General features: G+C 42.8%; 1 protein-coding gene across 1 annotated transcript; it reads right to left on the bottom strand.

Annotated features, from left to right (window-relative positions):
* Positions 1–762: 762 nt before the first annotated feature.
* On the bottom strand, positions 763–5,051 carry LOC112275118 (alpha-xylosidase 1). The gene is made up of 5 exons (XM_024505161.3): positions 4,455–5,051; positions 3,379–4,049; positions 3,014–3,244; positions 2,329–2,842; positions 763–2,166 (listed from the first exon to the last, which is right to left on the bottom strand). Exons 1-5 carry the CDS (start codon positions 4,727–4,729, stop codon positions 1,098–1,100), a joined length of 2,760 nt encoding a protein of 919 aa, XP_024360929.1. The 5' UTR covers positions 4,730–5,051; the 3' UTR covers positions 763–1,097.
* Positions 5,052–16,965: the final 11,914 nt, after the last annotated feature.

The raw sequence follows: 16,965 nt of genomic DNA, 5'->3' as shown, positions 1-16,965 counted from the left end.
ATCAACCATGCTCTTTAATGAACTCCATTGACAACTACACATTTCAAGTTTGTTGTTGTAGAACCTACATAGTAAGTGATTTCTTAAGGTTGAAGTTGGACTTAATCCATAGCATTGTACACATCCCATTTCTTCAGGATTTTGCTAATAGAGACTTACTAAGGTGCTTTTGCAAGCTTGACAGGTACATGCTAGATTCAGAGATGTGCTCACAATGCTCTTGTTGCAAGAATTCTCGCATCTCATAGTGCCAATTGGCATCCTATCGATGCTGCTGCTGCTGTGCATGATCTGTACCGATGTGATGGATGCGAACCAACGGCTTCGAAGCCTCTCATCTGCGGTTAATCTAGCAATCTTTCAACGGTCTTAACCTGATTGGGCAACTCTCCAGCCATGCAGATTGTCTGTATGAGTGGGATGGATTATGAGGTTTATGTGGCGACACCATCGAATGAACTTGGTTTTGTGGATACATATGTCTTCCTCATGTCGCTGATCGCAAACCCAGTTATTATTCTGCCTTCAGCTCATCTTACATACACAACTTGATTCAAAACTTTTCAAGTTTCGAGGACTTTTTCTGGTCACAGCATGCTGAATTTGAGCTGCAGAAGTTGATGATTGTTCACAAACCGGCGCAGCTGACAAACTCCAGCAGCTTCCACATGGTGGGTTCACTTCTGTGACACGGGGTGAAATTCAGATGGGTTCAAAGACCTTTTAAGCAGAATATGATTGTAAATGTACTACGATGGAGAATTACATAAAATTGTGTCATTCATTGTATTAAATTGCTAGCTAACATTGTACAGATCTCAGGGATTGCGAAGTCCCTAGAACATAAGCAACACGCCTACAAAGGCAACCTGCAAAGGGTGCACAGAATTTCCCCTAGGTAAAGAATAAGGTATTTAACCAGTGTGGGCACCAGCCAACTTAGCGAGGATCTAGTCCAAGCGTTTCCGATCTAGTGGTGCGTGGACCCTCGTCACAAAATTGTATAAACCAATTCTAGACTCGTAATTTACAGCTCCGGTTTATCCACCATTTTCCGAACAGACAGCTCCCACATGCGCAATCGATCGAGCTCCGGTCTAGATCGTTGAATGAGCTTGCGTGGTCCAGTGGAGCTCAAACTCACTACCAACAGACAAACTCAGACCTGAGATGGTGACGGAAGGAATTGCAGCATCGAACGACGAGGAGATGGGTGATGACACTGGCACTCCGTTGATTGTGAGAGAAGACGGCGCATTGTTGGCCCCAAGGATGACCACAGTTTGCACAACCAAGTCCTCCTGGGTGGCGTAGTCCCCGCTCACCACCTTCGACGCCAGGACACCTCTCTGCTCAGACTGCTGTGCGAAGAACCGCACAAATGTCGACCTGCCCTTTCGAATCACCATCTCGATATCGTCACCATTATCCAGGAAAAGCTTGCCTGTGGCATACCCCAAGGATTTCGAAGCTGGGAATGCCACCATGAGCGTGAAGGGCGTCTTCATCACTTCGGCTGATGTCAATGCGCTCTCTTGCATCGGCAAAATGGTGCCCTCGTGGAGGTGGACGTTGATGGAGTCTAATGGAGCAGCAAGTTCCACATACTTTCCCTCGCTTTCCACTTTCGAGGCGACATCGAAGAGGTTGTACCATGTGCCCTTGGGGAAGTAGCCATTCACGGTCGTCACCTTGGGAAGCACAACAGGGGTTACCATGACACCGCTCCCGAGCAGGAACTGGTCGCTAACCTTCAAGGTCTGGGCGTCCTCGGGGAAAGCAAAGAAGAGAGGCCGGGCAATGGGAGCGCCCTTGTTGTGAGCTTCAAACATGAGGCTGTAGAAGTAGGGGAGAAGGCGGTACCGCATGCCAAGTGCTTTTCTGGAGGATGCGGCCACTTGTTCCCAGACGTAGGGCTCTTGCGGGGTAGCACCGAAGGTGTTGTGGTTACGAGAGAAGGGGTAGAAGGCTCCAAGCTGCATCCATCTGTTGCAAAGCTCTTCGTTGGAGTCATCGGCGAAGCCACAGATATCGGCCCCCACCATTGGAAGCCCAACCATTCCAGAATTCAGAATGCTGGCGATGGAGTACTGAAGATCCTTGAACGTTGCAGCGTTGTCGCCGGTCCAGTGGGCCGTCTGTGATCCAGAACCCACGAAGGTAGACCTGCACATGGCGGAGTCGCGATGATTGTGAGCTCATAGACAACAAACACATTTGCAGAATCATCAAGAATAACGAACTGCTCACAGAAAATAAAGAAGAAGAAAAAGAAAAAGGAAAAACACTGGCTTCCAAGGAGGACACTATGTCAAGAATGAAGGGTACCTAGCAAGAATGAAGGGGCGCTTCTTGCGGGTGGCCTTGAGCGCATCGTTAGTAGCGACGGACTCCGACAAGCCAAACAGATTGTGAGCGTTGTATTCCAAAGTGCCGTCGAAGTGCTTCACCCCCATAGCGACGGTCTTGTCACCAAGGTTTTTGTACGCGGTCTCAATCTTGTAAGGGGGGTTGTCCCATTGAGTCGAAGACTCCTTGCACTCCAAGTAACATTCATTGAGGTTCGGGTAAACCACGCCATTGAACTTGCACTGGATGCCGCTGCAGAAATTCGAGACCTCGTTCATGTCGATCCAGAGTCCGTCGAAGGGAACTTTCTGGTGAAACACCGACACCTCGTTAGCCCACCACGCCTTCCCCTTGGGGTCGAGGAAATCGGGGAAGTACACGGGCCCGGGCCACACTTGCGCAAGGTAGTTCTCGTTCTGATCATCCTTCAGGAAGATGTCAGCGGCAAGTCCGCGCTCAAGGGTGCTGTAATTCTTGTAGGCCATGCTAATTCCTGCGATCCAAATGCACGAACATCAGAATCACAAGAACAAAAACCTCGTGGACAAGAAGGCTCTCAACATAGCTCACCGATGTCATAACAACCTCATTTCACTGTGTTCTGTGCAGTGGCAGCCTAGACATCGACGAATTATGACATTCCAGGACTCAAGTTGCTGCTTACCTGGGTCAAGAATCAAAACATAGTGTTGTCCGTTCGCGTGAAGCTCCTCAACGAAACTCTTCAGCTGATCCTCAGGATAGTTCACAGCATCCGTGGTAAAATCCAAGTAGTTCTGCATGTAATCGATGTCGTTCCAGATTGTGTCCAGGGGAATCTTGGCCTTCTTGTAGCTCTCCACTACGTATTTGAGCTCGTCCACATTCTTGTAGCCCCATCTGCACTGGTGGAAACCTGTTGAGCCCCAACACGCAAATCGATTAACGATGAGTACACTTCTCAATACAAATGTCGAAAAACGATTTCTCGCAGTGCCACGAAATCTTGTGTGAAAAACGAAAACAGAGCTTCCTAAGCCGCGAACTTACCAAAAGACCAGTAAGGCATCGGCGCTGGGCGGCCTACGAGCTCCGTGTACTGGTCCATCACGTCGAGCGGTGTGGGTCCTGCGAGGAAGTAGAAGTCAAAGGTGCCCCCAATCACACGATACGTCAGATAATCGCCGCCGTAGTGGATGTCCATGCCATTGCTATTGAGCAGCAGCACACCGTGCGTAAGTCCTTCAGCGCGCACGTCAATGTAGTAAGGGTAGGCTCCATATAAATCCACATTCGCGTTCATGGCGCCGATGTCCGTCGCCCAAAGGGAGTACGTTTTCCCCTTCACAAGGGGAAGCCCGTCCGGCCTGGTGCTCTCGCCGAGGCCAAACAGCGTCGCGTAGCTCGGGATATGGGTCGAGATTTCCAGGTACTGATCCTTGAAGACCATAGAATTGAAGGACGGGGACTCCACGCCTTCCAGCGACGTCGTGACGCTGGGAGTGGAGTTGAAGAGTACCTCATTGTTGGCAATTCGCGTGACGGCAAACCCGAACGGGTTGGTGGTGTAGGTGAGCTGGATGAGGGGCTCCTGAGGTAAGGAGAGGCGATTGCTCTTTCTTGTGAGGGGCTCATTGCGGGGGACAAGAGAGATCGGCACTTCCCAGCGCGCCTTATTTTTGTCCGAAATTTGGACGTGAACTCGGAACTGGCCTTCCACTCTGCACACACATTAACAGAGGACTCGGAGAATTATTAGAAATTCAAGTCGTTTGGGAGATCTCGCAACTCTCCACTCTCGCGAATCAACTTAAAGTGCACAAGGAGAGATTCTATTTGCAGCTTGTATTTCGGCAGACGTCGTCACAGATCTCTCAAACAGGGGAATGGCTAAGAACAACGTTGTTTACTTCTTACAAACGCTAGAGTGTGTATAAAAGACCCCTAGAAATAATGAATTGGGCGAGTCTGAAAGCTTTGCGATCTATACGCAAAATCTTACACAATGCGCTCACCAAGAGAACAATCCAAAGAAGACAATTTTCGGAAAGACTGTACACTCTGCAGTTCAATTCAAATCACGGGCTCGAAAGCAAGAGCCGCAAAGTTTATGAAGCTAGACGCACCTAACAGTCATGCGAAGATCGGTGATGTCGGCCCCGTAGAGCTCTGTCTGCTCAATCACCTCAAGATCCGCCACAAATCCCCGCCCGTCTGGAAGCTCGTAAACCTCCGTCACACGGTGGCCTTTACCCAGCGGCTGGTCGAAATTTCTCTCAACGGAGGAGTCTCTGACGCCCGACAAGCGCTGCGCTTTCCCGGCGTGCACCTCCACAACCATGAAGCTGGTTAACGCCAACGTGAAAGCCATGGCCCAGAATGCCGCCATGGAGGACTTCATTGGATAATCCCCACTTCAACACCACTACGAGACCAAGAATGATCCCGAGAAGGAAGTGGACCAAGTGCAGCAGCACGCTACAGAACCCAATTGTCACTCACTGACTCTTCTACTTCTTCAAGCGATTTCTCAACACATCTACTCCGCCAACAACTGGAAAAGAAATACACATAGAACCCAAACTACAAAACCAAACAACAAAGTCTTTTGAAGGGAACTTGGGCGATTGAGAGCTCGATGCAGCTGACTGCTCAACTGATCAACCTTTACCCAGACCTAGGAAACCGCGTACACGTCTATCACACACTCCACCTCTAATCTCCTAAGACACTTCCTGGTCAAGTGAGTGCTCATGGATTAATATACTCTTCAACAACTCCACCCAATTCTATGTAACTCTAGTTCTTAGTTAGGGGAAGCTGGTGGGGATGAATCGACTTGCTGCAAGTTACGGCACGGCGATCGAAGAGGACTCAACGTAGTCCAAAGTGGCCGGTAACAGACTTAAATAAAAAAAAAAAAAAAAAAAAAAAGAGTCAAGAGTCAATCCGGGTTTCTCCCTAGCAAGCAAGATGATGAGTGCAAGTCAAGTGAATTTGTGTGTGTGTGTGTGTGTGTGAAATTGGTTCATGTGGTCCCGGAACTAGGCCATTGTAGTGTTTGAGGGATTGTCGAGAATACGGCGGTTGACGACCAGGGCGGCGTTTTGGACGGCGTCCTTAGTACACCACCTTCCTCCCCTCCCTTTCGGTGGCGTTGCGTGTCTGCATTACGACTTGATTTAGACCAGACTGGAATTTCTCATAGGATTAACGGGGAAAACTCCTCTTAATTGTTCTCGTAAACTCATGCAAATTCGCCGCTGATTGGGATCCCATGCGGCCTGACTCGCTGTCCGTCATGGAGTACGAAGCACGCGACGAAACCTCGCCAGAGCTGAGCGAACGAAGTCCGTCGCAGTTAGACGAAGCTCCCCCTCGGTCGTTGGCTAACTCACCCGTCGCATCGGTTGTGGACCCAGTCCCGTCGCTGTCGATGAATGGGTTTGGATAACCTCAACGGGTGGGGCGCAGCCCTTTCCCCTCCCCCACCAGCCAGCACCTTCGACGGAGCTTCTGTTCCTCGTCCACTTGGACAACTGTCGTTGAGTGTCGTTCGTTCGGACTCGTCCTACTGTTCGCTACATCGGATTTCTTTAAACGCCGTTTTGTGTGCATGCTAGATTGGTTCTTTATGGGCATTGGGGAATTTGGAGAGAATTCTTTTTTATAGTAAAGAAGAAGAAAAAAAGGTTATGGAACAGCATTTGCATTTCAAAGTATTCAGAGATTTTATAATTCATTCCACAACATGCTATCTAACCATTGTTGGCACTGTTGGCACTTTGGATTGTGATTTATGAACATGTTAAGTATCAACAATATATATATACATACATACATACAGAGAGAGAGAGATTATATTCAATTAGAATTGTTCTTGAATAAATTAAATGTTGACTACAACCACTAACTAGTTGATTAACACCTTCAATTCTACTCAAAACTGCTTGTATTGCACATTGTTAAGTTGCCATTCACATCAATTTTGAGATTGTATACTCAGAAGATTATGCTTAGGGGACAAAAGGAGAGGTTCCAATAATTAATTCCTTTCATGGGATGGTTAGCAAGTCAGCAAATTAAAGAAATAAAATGTTGTGGCCCCTCATCTTGTCCCCTAAGTAAAAAAAAAAAAAAAAAAAAACATAAACCATAAACATGCCAACTCAGTTTGCTTCCTGCACTTTTATAAAGGTAGCTTGCATCTTTAACAACTAAAATGTCTTATCATTTGAAGATCTTAAGTCAATTTTTTTGAACTTGTGCATACAGAAATCCGCTTATTATCATGTTATGTCTCCAATACATGGCATTAGTTGCAAATAGCATTGTGCAATAGTTGATGAGATTGGCTTGCCTTGGTATACGAGTTTTTGAAAAGGTCCATGTTGTACATCTATAGCATCATGATGGACATATAGCTGATCCATTTTATCTTGAAAAATCATCTCTACCAAGAAAGTTCAACTTTTCAAACTTACTCACCCAACATTAAAGTCACTCAATTTTGGAAATATTAAAAGTCAAGATGTTTATGCAATTTACATACAAGATCTTACACTATAGAATATTCATTCTTTTTATAAGACCTAAAAAAAGTTGCATTTATGAAAGTGTGTGTAACTGATTGTAGATATTGGATTCACACGCAGATGAAAAAACTACACAAAACTGCACAAGAGGCGATCCTCACCGTCGATTGACCCGATCGCGACGGTGCGATCAAAATCGGATGTCGTTATTCCTGGACGATGAAAATAAATCGACGAAGCCTCGACATAATATTGTTCATTCAAAAGTGAATTGAGCAGAACGTGACGTGGACCAGATTCCGAAAGCAGCGAACATGTGGAGACAGGGTTTGATAAGGCTTTTCCCCGTATTCCGTGGAGCCTGGATCAAAGCAACACGGAGACAAGGTGGGCCCCGTCACCGCGGTTTAAGGCAACGCAATTCGCCTTCTTTTGGCCTCAAAAAGCGAAAGGCGATTGTACATTCTGGTGACCCTTTGCCCAACAATTATTCTTACAGAGACCTAAATTCTTCTTCACCCATTACAACAACATAAACCCTTCACTTGTATTAGGGTTTAACACCACCATTTCCACACTCTAACATATGAGAATAAGATGCCTAGTAGTTGCAATGCAGGAGCCAGTCGATTCAACCCTAGTTGATGTACATGAGTATGTGATTTGCTTTAAAAAAGACAAGGAAAAGGGCAAGGACATGAGTAAAATGGACATCAATGTCACTGTTTGCAGGGGTTGTATTTCTTGTCCCCAAGTGAGGCAGTTGATATGCTCTTTGTCAGCATCTCAAGACAAAGGGAGGGAGGGAGTATTCATCAATAGCAAGATGCATTGGACCCATGTTTCCAGTCATGCCTAGCTTTCAACTGGTTACTCTCTTAACTAAGTTTACTGCTGCTCTTGCTTGATTCTGTTGCTGTCACTTACTCCCATTTTAAGTCTGTCAAATTAAACAGAATTCATGTGTTTTACAATCCCCCCCCCCCCTCCCCCCCCCCCTTCCTTACTGAGCTTGACTTTACTACAAGGAGGGAGAGCACAGGCTTTCCATCACCTGCAAACACCCACCTTGTACCACAAGTTTGTATTTTGTATTTTTATCAGTTCATTAGTTTAATTATAAAATAAGCATACCCACGGAGCATTCAAGTGAGCAAACATAATATATTATAATAATGAGTAATAAAAAGGAAGAAAGGGAGGAAAGGTCATGCAAAAGTCAGGCATTTTGAGCAGGAGGGAGACACATGTGCCATTGTAGACATCTTTTGTAACACGAGAGTCTGCCTTTCCTTCCTTCCTTCCCGCCTGCCCTCCCACTCACTCTCCACACGACTGTGCAGGTAAAACACAATCAACAATCAACTGCAACAAAGCGCGAGCATTATTCTCATGGTCTCTCACGGACAGTGCGCACAAAAAGGAATAAGCCACCGGAAATTTCCCTATATGTTCTTTGCACTTGTAAACAAGAATCATGACAAAAAGAAAAAAAAGAAAAAAAAGAAAAAGAGAAAAAGCTGGGGGTCAGTGCGTCTCAAATATCCTGGGATGGGGCACAGAATCCTTGTTGCGAGGAAAAGAGAAAAGAGTGAGAATAGGGACAAATCGTTTAGTCCGTCCGCTCAAAAAGTTCGCTCATCACTATGGATTATCTGACAGCAATGTTGCCATTCGCCGGTGTACGTTTTGCCCAGATTCTCCCATAGGTTCAATCTCACAGACGATTCGTAACAGGCTGCGGTACGGGAATTCACAACTTCGAGAGAGAGAGATGTATAATCTTAGCTCAGAAACGGTTTAGGACCACGATCAGAAGTTCGAAAGAAAACTAATCTCAGAAAATATGCCATAGAATATTATAATTATATACAGATATATTCTCTTACTTTTTCGGAATGGCACGAGCATCACCCTCCTTATCCGTGTAAAATTTCACCACCATCAACGTCATTAACCAAATTTTGAATACTTCGGGATAATGACATTGTGAGACGATTAAGGTAAATGAGGTTTATAATTAGACATTGTGTTGGTTCCCATTCCCCAGGCGATTCCGATCGACAGGAATCTTTCGTCGTCCCCCCCTTCGATCGAGCTCTTGAGTTCGTAACTTTTTATTCGTGAAAATTGTCTGTCCATGTCAGACGTGCATCGTCCTTTATTTTGTTTCACAAATGTTGATCTTATCCAGAATAGAGTCCCCAATGAATGTGTCACACATTGCACCACTCGTGAGCCCTATCATTTCCTGTCCAAGTCACAAATTGTTAAAAGGAAGCTTTCTTCACGCTGTGTGTGTTACTCCCTGACAGCTGTCGCCTTTCACTGGCACGTTTTGCTTTGAACCAGTTCTTGCTTGCTGTAGTTTGCTAACTTGTAGGCTTAGGAATGTCTTTCAGGGCGTGTAGAACTGCACTTCATAATCCAACGTGTAGGATCGAGATTTGCCAGGAGATCGAAGTCACCTCACTGAACCCTTCAGACTCATTTCCAAGCTGGGTAGTAACTCTCATTTACTTCTGCTTCTTAAATGCACATGTCATCCAGGGCACCTTCCACGCATCCAAGGTCACTGGAAGCTTCAGATGCAACGGACAAACTCTGAACAGTTGCTATGCTTATCGTTTGCAACTGCCACTGTTGCGAACATCAACAACACTGCATGAAATTCCGCGCCTCAGGCTCCCTGATTCATCGACCACTAGGCTTCGACATTGGACCAGGCAATTATCTATAATTCGTCCTACATGCATCGAATTACCACCTCTTGGATTTTACGTCGATTGGCAGGTACATAACCTTCGTATGGTTTTTCAAAACTGAGTTTGCGTTGGTTGCACTCCAGTGCTGGGTAAAACTGTGCCGTAAGAATTTCATGAGCCAGAAGGTGGGAAAGATCCTTTGGATCATCATCGCAAGTTTCCCACGCAACGGCGCAGTGCACATTCCAGAGCCTCTTTGAATCTTCTGCAGGGTCGATGCCATACAAGAATACCTTCCAACGGCAAGATAGGAGTTTACGCCACACAATGTAGACTGGGTCCCTGGAAGGGACAGATGCCGAATGCAAGTAGTCCGAGGAAACTGGGACCACGAGCGTGTCAGCCGAGGATCTCTGCAGCGCGAGCACTGTGGAAGCAAGATTCCAAGGCTTATCCACACGGCCCACAAAGTTGGAAACAAGCGCCGGAGGTGAGTTTCCGCGATTGGGCTCCAAAATCGAAGGGCTTTGAAGTGATCCCACCCGCTTTTTCCTTCACTTTGTCAGGGCATGCTCCATTCATGCACCACCACCTGCTCCTTGCCTGCTGCCTGCGACGCTGAGAACCGATCCTGCTCGTTTATTATCTCCTAAATCCGTGCGAACTTACCAACGTTTGTCTCGTGTAATTGATTTAACTTTTAATTGCTGTCTGAAGCTCCCAGTACTTCGTCAACAGCAACAATCCTAAGCTAGAACTGAGTCAAGTGAAGCTCGAACAAGTTCTAAGCAGTGCTGTTTCCTACAATTACGCGTTGATTGATCGGGATAAAAAGAAAAAAAGAAAGAGGATTTTCAGGTGTTCGAAGATTGGCCCGGAGGGTAAATCTGCTGTATCTGACTTTGCTTGGACCTTTTTCCTCGCTCATGGCCGCCCCGATCTTTATCGGGTGAGCAGCAAGTGTCACGATTACGCGTTTAAGCTTATCCATTTGGGCGAGAGACCAATCCCTGACTTTGCAGATAGGTCCACATGTGGTGAAGTTTGCTGCTACCAGAAAGTGGGTGTTGCACTTACTGAGTTCGACTGAACTGGGTGACGATCCATGTCATCAACGAAATCGTTTGCCGCGTGACGCATCGTTAATGGCCGGCGAGCGTGTGATACAATTGAAACTGAACGAATGTGACGTCGGGTTCGTCTGCAGCTGCAGTCGGAATTTCGATGAGAACGAAAGACTTTGTACCTGCAGAAATCCTGCTAAGGAAACATCATGTTATTTTTATTTATTTCCGAGCATTAATTTATGGATTTGGCCGACATCGTGGCGTGCATTCCATTGGAAGTTACCGTATTGGTCACACCTGTCCTTCTGTCAAAGGTATAAATACTATTAAACAATGCTTTGGGGCTGTCATTTCCACTGCAGCAAGTCGGCCAGATTAAGAGCAATCGTTTGCCTTCCGAAGTCTGATCTTCAGTGCTCGGCGGACTAAGAATCAAGCAGCTTTCCAGACCAGTTGGGTTGTGTCGACTGGAGAAGTACATGATACAAGGCTCCAGCGTAGGAGCTCCATGTTAACTTACACAGGCTGATCGAACTTGGCTCTTGACTGACATTGTGTTTTCAACTTCGAGGTACTCGACATGATTTTGCTAACTTGTGCGCTTTGTTATTGTCTCTATGTTTGACCCGTTTGAATTTTATTGGCGAAGAGCATACCAGCAGAAGGATCAGAGCCTGATGAAGTAACACACAGGATGGGTCCTGAATATTGCAACTTCAAGATAAATCAGCTCTTGCAATTAGTTGACTGTTACTTGGTGCGAGAGCTCGCATATATCTGGTATGAGGAAGCTATGGATGTTTTCGAAGCCATATCTTCGTGTACAGGTGTATCATATGACAATGGAAGAGCTGGGAATAAGACATTTGTCCACAAGGATTGAGTTTTCACAGGAGGATAAGTTTAGAATGGCTCACATTCGACTACCACTGCAGACAGCTATTGGTGGAAGAAACCTGTTACGCTTGCAGGACAGAGGAGAAAGCTGGATCCATTGCTTGCATTGCCAAAGCGACACTTACATGGTTGGAACGACGACCAGGTCGTCAGTCGAAGAATTGCAAAACCTCACCATGTCATCTCATACAAACAGGGTCTCGTTCATGAACACAGTAATCCTGTGGTGAGGGGGATGTATTCCTCAGAATGCAGATTTTAAGGGAAAGCTATCTCGCAGATGCTCTGCTCACCAGGTTAACATCTTCAGCGCGGAGACAGTCCTTATGCTTCATCCAGGGCATTGTTTTTGTTGCCTACAGTTTCAGATTTCGTCATCAGACAATGGATATCTCTCATCTTTTCGGATACTCTACCCTGTGTTATTAGTTGGTTGGTTCCTAATGCCGGACGTAAGCACCACCCATGTTGACACAGATTTCTCCGTGAAAATCAAGCGTTGTTCGTGAACTCTGGTCTAAATATCCCTGGGCAGTTCCACTTTCATCCTGTAGATCCTTAGTGAAACATTTTCATTTGCAACAGAAATGCATCCACGCTTTGGGCCGAACTGAACTGAACGTCAGATTGTCAGAACTAAAGGGGAGAATCGAACTGAATGCTCTGAGCTTTTCTGTGTAGAATATACGTAGATCTACGCGGCTTTCGCCTACATCGAAACATGAAACGCTGTGCGACATGGCCAAATGCCAATCGCATATAAGCTATGATTTACCAATCTAGATCAGGGTATGATATCATTCTTTCTGCTGCACCATTTCCAGCTACAGTTGTCACAAATACCTTCTGCCGATCAAAGTAAACTTTATCGACGCAACACCTACTCTGCAAAGTTAACACATTCAAACTGGAGAAGCAGCAAACTGTAATCCTCCTTTCAAGAACTAACTTTCATGTAATGCTTTGCCAGTCGAAAAGTGTTGCACCCACAGTTTTTTTTCCAGATTCTGGACTTGTTAATCTTACTTCTAGTATATTTGAATCTGGCGCATCAATTTATCAAAATTTATAATATTATATGAATCTGGCGCATCAAGAAATATCGACGTCGTGGGTAATGGACTCAGGAGACGTGCATGGAAGATCATAAAGATTTGCTATGTGACTGGTTTTGTTTAGTTTTATTATCAAATATTAACCGTCGGTGAAGCGTCTGAGATTCAAGTGTTTACTTGAGGGTAAACGTTAACAACTTTGACAGAGTCGCTTAAGTTACATAGCTTTTGTGGTCCCAAAATTGTTTCTCGATTTTTTTTTGTAACTTGTTTATAATTTTGTTTTAATCATTCTTTTCATTTTGGTTTATGTGAGTTTATTTTCGAAACTCATATTCTATTATTAGAAAATCATAAGACAAAATTCATTCTATCCTTAAATGAAATTTATTTAAAAAGTCAAAGAAATAATTCAGTATTTTGGAGATGATTAAAATAATGTTTTACAGAATTTTTAAATCAAGAGACGAGATATCCTTTCTAAATCAATTTATTTCTATTTATTCATTCTATACATATATATACCAATTCCAAGAAATTTGTATCGTCTTAAAGTTCTAATTACCTCCTAAAGTTCTTTTGTACGATCTTTTAAAGTTCATCAATTTATCAAAATTTATTCTATTTCTTTTCTGAAAATTTGAGATAGTATACTCGATAATAAAAAGTAAAAATCAAAATTATTATCTAAAGTTAACGAAATTTAAATTTTACGTACTATTTATTTTTTAATCTTTTTTTACTTTATTTTGTGCTGTACCAGGTAACGTTTAAATTTAATGATTCTGAATCAATTGGGGTACTTTGCAACCATCAATCTGTGCACATTATTTTAAACATATAGTAACATCTATTCAGCATATTTTAATGGAAAAGCTCATTTCAAAGTGTAGGACATGTAACTTTTGTGCTACATTCGAGAGTCTTGCACAAAAGTATGATCATTTCAATGTACAACTGTCACAGGCTTTGGTTCTGGGTTAGGGGAGCTCATCCGAGTTTGACTATTGGAAAAAACACTGGGTTTATCAGTTATTGTCATCAGAAAGTGAGCCGGGGAAGTCGCTGATAGTGCGTTGGTATAGAAGAGTTGTGATTGTTTTTTGAACTGTTTTTCCCCTGTTTGTTTTTTTGTTTTTTTGTTTTTTTTTCTTGTCCAATGCAGTGCTTCAATTGGAGTTAATGAACTGTTTAATGTTTTTACGCTCCTCAGCTCTTGGTTCGTTGTCTTTCAACTGAGGAAACAAAACTTCTGCCACTACTGACAAAGTATATATATATATTTTTTCTGTTGGTGTCAGTTATAGCTTGGATTAACACTAAATCTAGAAATTAGCCTTTAAAGCCTTCCAAGCCGGCCATCAGTGTGGAGTTGAGGGTTCAATTCAGGAAAGTTTTAGTTGCAGCATTGCGCAGCATTTCGAATTTTTGTGAGTGGAGTAAAACCCCGGGTATCGACGTCTCAAAGTAGTTTAAGATACGATTCTTATTACAACAGATTAAATTTAACGAAGACTTGAGGATTACAAGGATTTCTTATCTAGAAACAAGGGCAGTTGAGATTGCAATGAGACTTCCATGTTGAGTGCCTGTACATCGCAAGAGCAGGGGGAGATGTTGTGATCAGTGTTTCCTATATTCAAGTGAACGACGATGATGACGAAGGATCAAGCCACAAGTTGAAGTTCACTAAAGGCTCAATTGCGGGTTCCGGAGGATACTTTCCAGACACATCAACAACCAAATAGCGGGACCGGGAGACATGAATGTGGAGCTCAAGAAGCTCCCGACGATGATAGACACAGAAGAGGCTGATTACGACGCCAAAAGCCGAGGATTGTATTCTCTTAAATCAGATCAATAACTAAAAGGTCCAGGTTAAGTAAGAACAGACCGGAATAAGAGAGGAATGCAGTCCGAAGGCTCAGGCACAATGATCCTTGCAAAGGATGAGCGGCACATCAGGAGGGTAGTACGCATGAAGATGAGGCCACGATTAGAGAGTAGATGATGAGCAGAGAGTAAGAAACGCTGCTTCAAAGGACCGAAGTGTGGGATCTGCCCTTTTTCGATCAGAGAAGAACGTTGCTTGAATTTGCGCCGATACAGAGCTCGGGGGTTTTCTTGTGTGTGAGGAGGCGAAGGCCGAAAATACTCTGGAACAAGCGAGAAACGCTTTTGTCAAGACCTGAAAGGGTCATCAACTAGGGTTGTTCTCACTTGTGTATTTCAAAGGATTCTAGCATTTCAACAGTCATGTAGCTGATTCGTAACTAAGGATGTTTTACTAGATGCATGGTTCACGTGCACAGATAGAGTGGTACACGTCTGTTGCAGATGTGTTACCTTAACTGCGGTGTTTTGTGTGCTTGAACTGAAGGAGGAACTAATGGAGGCACTAGTGCCATTAGAGCTTTGAATTGGCACGTAGAACTATATACACACACACACACACATATATATATATATATATATATATATATATAGTTAAATTTGCAGTAGAAACTTCAGCTTCTTCATACACAGGTGTGAGTTTTGTCTTTGATGATAAATGACACCGAGGACAGGGTTTTGTTCCAAACACCACAACGAGAACTGAATGACGAAATGAAGCAAAAAAACCCGTAAGCTAATATTTGGGACGTTGTGAGAGGCTTTGTTTGTTTGTTTTTTTTTTTTCCCCTCTCCTGTGTCTTTCCTTGACGACCAGTTCGTTGGACTAGCCAGAAAGTGAGGTTCAGTTTCGATATTTAAAATTTTTCGTTCGGTCATTGTCGTATATAAAGCTCCCTTCCAACGAACCCAGTCCCCAAGCGAATGTCAAGAATTGAGTTCACCCCCACAGTCCAGACCTCCAGCAACCGGAGCCTAATCCTGCGGGAGCTATAACTTGTAGAATACAAAAGAGGAGTGTGGTCTACATCCAGGACCACTCTTACCTGGACATAACCAACGCACCATTTGTACTGAAAATAGTTTGCTATCAACTTTGTCTACACTTTCATGAAGCTTATTTTCAACAACTTTCTGTCATGTTGTTACAAAATAGATATTCATTCATGTTGCAAAACAATAATGCACTTGAGCTGGAACAAGAAACGGGCGATACTTTGTAGAACTTCAGCTATATTCTAGACAAGTCCCGGTACAAACCATATGGTACTATTCAACACTTCTCCTCTAGAAGTGGGACTTAGTTTTCTAATATATTTCTAAAAACTAGAAATTTGTTTTTAAGAAAAAGTTTCATGAAGGTATATGTGGCCATATGCTCTGTGGAACAATGTTCCAATTCAATCTATACTTTTTCTACACATTGCCTAATGAAATGATATTTTATATTCTAATGCTTTGGAAGACCATGGTGAATTAGATTCTTAGTAATAGTAATAGCATTTTGATTATCTTCATAAATAAAGAACTTTTGGCTCAAAAATGTTATTATTCCTAAATACTTCTAAATCTTTGTGAAGTTGATGTTGCCTTTGTGTCTTTCATTTCAATTTCCTCTAACTTTTGATAAATATATTTAGTTTGGCTCAAACTAATAGTATCATTCTTTTTATCCTAAAAGAGATTAATGCAAAAGAAATGAATAGGTTCACCAAGGTCTTTCATCTTGTAGCATTCTTGCAATTCATCTTACATTTTATAAGGATTTCAAAGTTTTTTCTACTAATCAGTACATCATTGACATAGATAATTAATATAAGAATTAATTCTTTAACATACATCATGTATAAATAATGATCTAATTGTGAATACTTCTAATCAAGATTCAATAAAGATCCATTTAAATTCTAAATTTAAAAGCGTCGAAATTATTTTAAGCCATATAAAATCTTTAGTAATTATTGTATCTTATCTTTGTATTCAAGTGGAACTTCTAATCTTTTTAGAATCTTTATATCTAACAAAAATATTCTTCTTTATTTTTGCATGAAGTTGTTGATGTTTTGTTTATTTAATATGTAATGTAAACTAAGATAATTAAAATAATGAGCTTATTGAACGTAAGATTTCTTACTATAAAAAACTTCATATGGTGTCTTACCACTAAGTCTTGCAAGTGTAAGGTGATTGCAAGTCTATATGACAAACTTGGCAATAAATTTGTAATATTAACAATTAAATTTAATATTTTCTAGGATGTTTGTATTCCTTCAAAAATAGTTTGTATCATATGCTTGACAATATTAACAATCTCATATGTATATGCAAGAGTAATTATGTACTATATGCCTTCATCTTTGGAGTGAAAACCAAACTTATATTTTAAGAATTTAGTGCATTGATTAATAAAAGAAAATTCACTTTTTTTTTTTTTTTTTTTTTTTTTTTTTTATAATTTTTTTTAAAGTCTTATAAGCAACATGTA

The sequence above is a fragment of the Physcomitrium patens genome, chromosome 2 (genome assembly GCF_059467195.1).
Source record: "Physcomitrium patens ecotype Gransden chromosome 2, ASM5946719v1, whole genome shotgun sequence".
Classification (NCBI taxonomy): domain Eukaryota; kingdom Viridiplantae; phylum Streptophyta; class Bryopsida; order Funariales; family Funariaceae; genus Physcomitrium; species Physcomitrium patens.
The sequence above is the reverse complement of the archived record's forward strand: the minus strand, read 5'-3'. Positions and strand labels throughout refer to the sequence as shown.

Excerpts from the sequence above, each read along its gene's own strand:
- LOC112275118 (XM_024505161.3), bottom strand. The coding sequence starts at position 4,729 with ATGAAGTCCTCCATGGCGGCATTCTGGGCCATGGCTTTCACGTTGGCG. Across the intron at positions 4,050-4,454 it reads GATCTTCGCATGACTGTTAG|AGTGGAAGGCCAGTTCCGAG; the intron begins GTGCGTCTAGCT and ends ATGTGTGTGCAG. Across the intron at positions 3,245-3,378 it reads GATGCCTTACTGGTCTTTTG|GTTTCCACCAGTGCAGATGG; the intron begins GTAAGTTCGCGG and ends GGGGCTCAACAG.